The following is a 2436-nucleotide window of genomic DNA, read 5'->3' on the forward strand; positions in this document are numbered from 1 at the left end:
CTGTAAGTGCTGCTACTTAGTCCATCACTACCAAATTCTGACGTGAAACGCTCCCAGGTCGTCAATGCCCCCTCCAGAAAAGCAACGAACATCTCCTCAAGATACGGAAGGCAAGAAGACATGTTGTGTACTGCTCTTACAGCCTCAGGACGCTTCCAGGTGAGTTTATCGCTGCCTATCCCAACGGATTCTTTGCCAATCCCATCACTGCCTATCTCGACAGATTCTCTTCCTATTCCATCGCTGCCTATCTCGACGGATTCTTTGCCAATCCCATCGTTGACGTTCAAGATGGCATCTTCTGGCTTTGCGTCTGGCGATAGAATTATCTGCGGGTCTTCAATAAGCGTGCGGATATGTACTTTCACTGCAGCTTGCAGATGACACAAGGTAAGTGCGTTCGTTTTTAATCCGCCACTACGTACTGATTTGATGTAGGGATGCGATACAGCCTCCTGGTACAACGTAAGGACGAAGAAGGCATTAACTGCCTTCCCAGAGGACTATTGTTGAAGGCTTCGACGGCGTTCTCGAGGCAAGCAATGTCTCCGTTCTTCTGTGTCTCAGCGCGATGATTTCCTGACATACGAACCCCAGCAAATCGTACTTTGTGCTCGACTTCCTCAAGGGCTTTCTCAGTAACGTCGGAAGTCTTCTCGGCAGAGCTGTTATCAGTATTTGACGGTGCTCCGGGCTCGATCTTCACGTATTCCTTTGGTGCGGTGAGATTTATGTGCATCGACTCGAAATTTTGATTTTTATTCGTCGTTCCGTCACCACTAGTCGTAAAACCTGTGAAGAGACAGAACCATTGATGGTACCGAAGTTTATCGGATTTGCTGTGGTTTGTACTTACCCTGCGTGTTTCTAAGCTCGAATCCCAACTGGATTTCCGAGGCAATGCCTCCCTCAGTGAGTGCCCTCCCTACTGTTCGTGGACTCGGCCCTCTAATTTCTTTCTTCGATGACGGACAGAGGATCTTGAAGAACAAACCAAGGATTTCGCCCGTGTTCTTGATCGGACAGCCATAGCTAACGAGTTTACGAGCCAGCGAGCGAACAGCAAGCGTGTAAGTACCATTTTTAATGATCTCAAACGCATGTGCAGCTGAAGATCGAGATTCCTTAGTCTTGCGAAGATGTTTCTGCGCACGATTTAGCCGAAGATGGAGTACACGAGAGCGTTTGAGGTATCGTGCAGATTTAAGCCGTAAGTAGTTAATTTGCTGAGATTGTGCGAGTTCTTTTGAGTGCATGATATCTACGACTTTCTCCTGTTCTTCCAGACAGACAAGAGCCGTTCGTAGCTGAGCATCTAAGAAAGTAAGTCGATACCACCAAGAATAAGATTCTCCTCTAGATTCCTCAAGCTCTTCTTGTATTCTCTTGCACTTGTCAGTCTCTATATCGAGCTTGTTCTGAAGACTGATGCTTTCGTTTTTCAAATGCTTTGAACTCCGTTGTGCAGCATAGAACCGCTTCTGAGTCACCAAGAGTCGCCGCCGAATCCTTTCCAGCTGCAGAGCATAGCCTGTAAGTGTTTCCTTTACGTCTTCGAGCTCAACTTCCTTCTCAACAGCTAGCTCTTGTAGTACCTGCATGTTCTCTTGAAGTTCTCTCAGCGTCTCGTCCTCCATAGCTGACGAGAGATGATACGCTTCGAGTTCTTGCTGTAGACCTGTAATAATTTCGGCTTGAGAGCTTGCGGATCGTGTTTGCACCCAAGTGAATGTATGCGAGCGATCGGAGAAGTCGGTACGTGTATTGGATGGATGGCTACGCACAAGTGGGGAAGTAGGAGGGTCGTATCGAATGCCCCGTGCTAACTGAAGAGCTTCGCATCGTGCTTTGAGGACTCCAGAGAGCCGTTTCGGCATAATACCTCCTGTACATATATTGTAAGTACGTAGGAGAATTAATTTTGATAGATTCGTACCGTACTGGCCTGTTTTGAGTGAGTTCTGGCCACACGGCACCCCCCCATTCCCCATGAAAATCATACCGATGTCCAGACGCGTTTTGCTATATGCAATCACGTGTTCGTTTTTTTCTATTTTTTGGAAGTGGATCGTATATTAATCTCTCCTCTTGTAATTCATAATAATAAATTATTTTTTTTGCATAATAAATCCTTAAATATGAATATCTAAAGATTTGTGTGAGGAATTTCCTTAAATCTAAGTATTTACTGAGATACATGTGCTGTACCTACAGTATCTCACTCAATTTTCAAGTTATTAAAAATTCCTCACACAAATCTTTAGATATTCATATTTTATTAATTTTAAAGATTTTTAGTTATTTTTTAATGATGTATTGAGGGAGGAGATACATTTACAAAACTACAAGAAAACTCTCGACATGATGGACGCGTGCCGCCATCACGGCATCTACCGTGGGAATGCACGCGTCGTACCTTAGGATTGCCGACCCCCA

General features: G+C 45.0%; 1 protein-coding gene across 1 annotated transcript; it reads right to left on the reverse strand.

Moving 5' to 3' along the window:
- Window positions 1–469: 469 nt before the first annotated feature.
- FOMMEDRAFT_45457 (uncharacterized protein) lies at window positions 470–1106 on the reverse strand (the record flags this gene model as incomplete). The annotated part of the gene is made up of 3 exons (XM_007272326.1): window positions 470–652; window positions 707–779; window positions 853–1106. Coding segments are annotated over 3 exons (510 nt in total), but the record flags the coding sequence as incomplete, so codon positions are not given.
- Window positions 1107–2436: the final 1330 nt, after the last annotated feature.

The sequence above is a fragment of the Fomitiporia mediterranea genome (assembly GCF_000271605.1).
Source record: "Fomitiporia mediterranea MF3/22 unplaced genomic scaffold FOMMEscaffold_1007, whole genome shotgun sequence".
Lineage (NCBI taxonomy): Eukaryota > Fungi > Basidiomycota > Agaricomycetes > Hymenochaetales > Hymenochaetaceae > Fomitiporia > Fomitiporia mediterranea.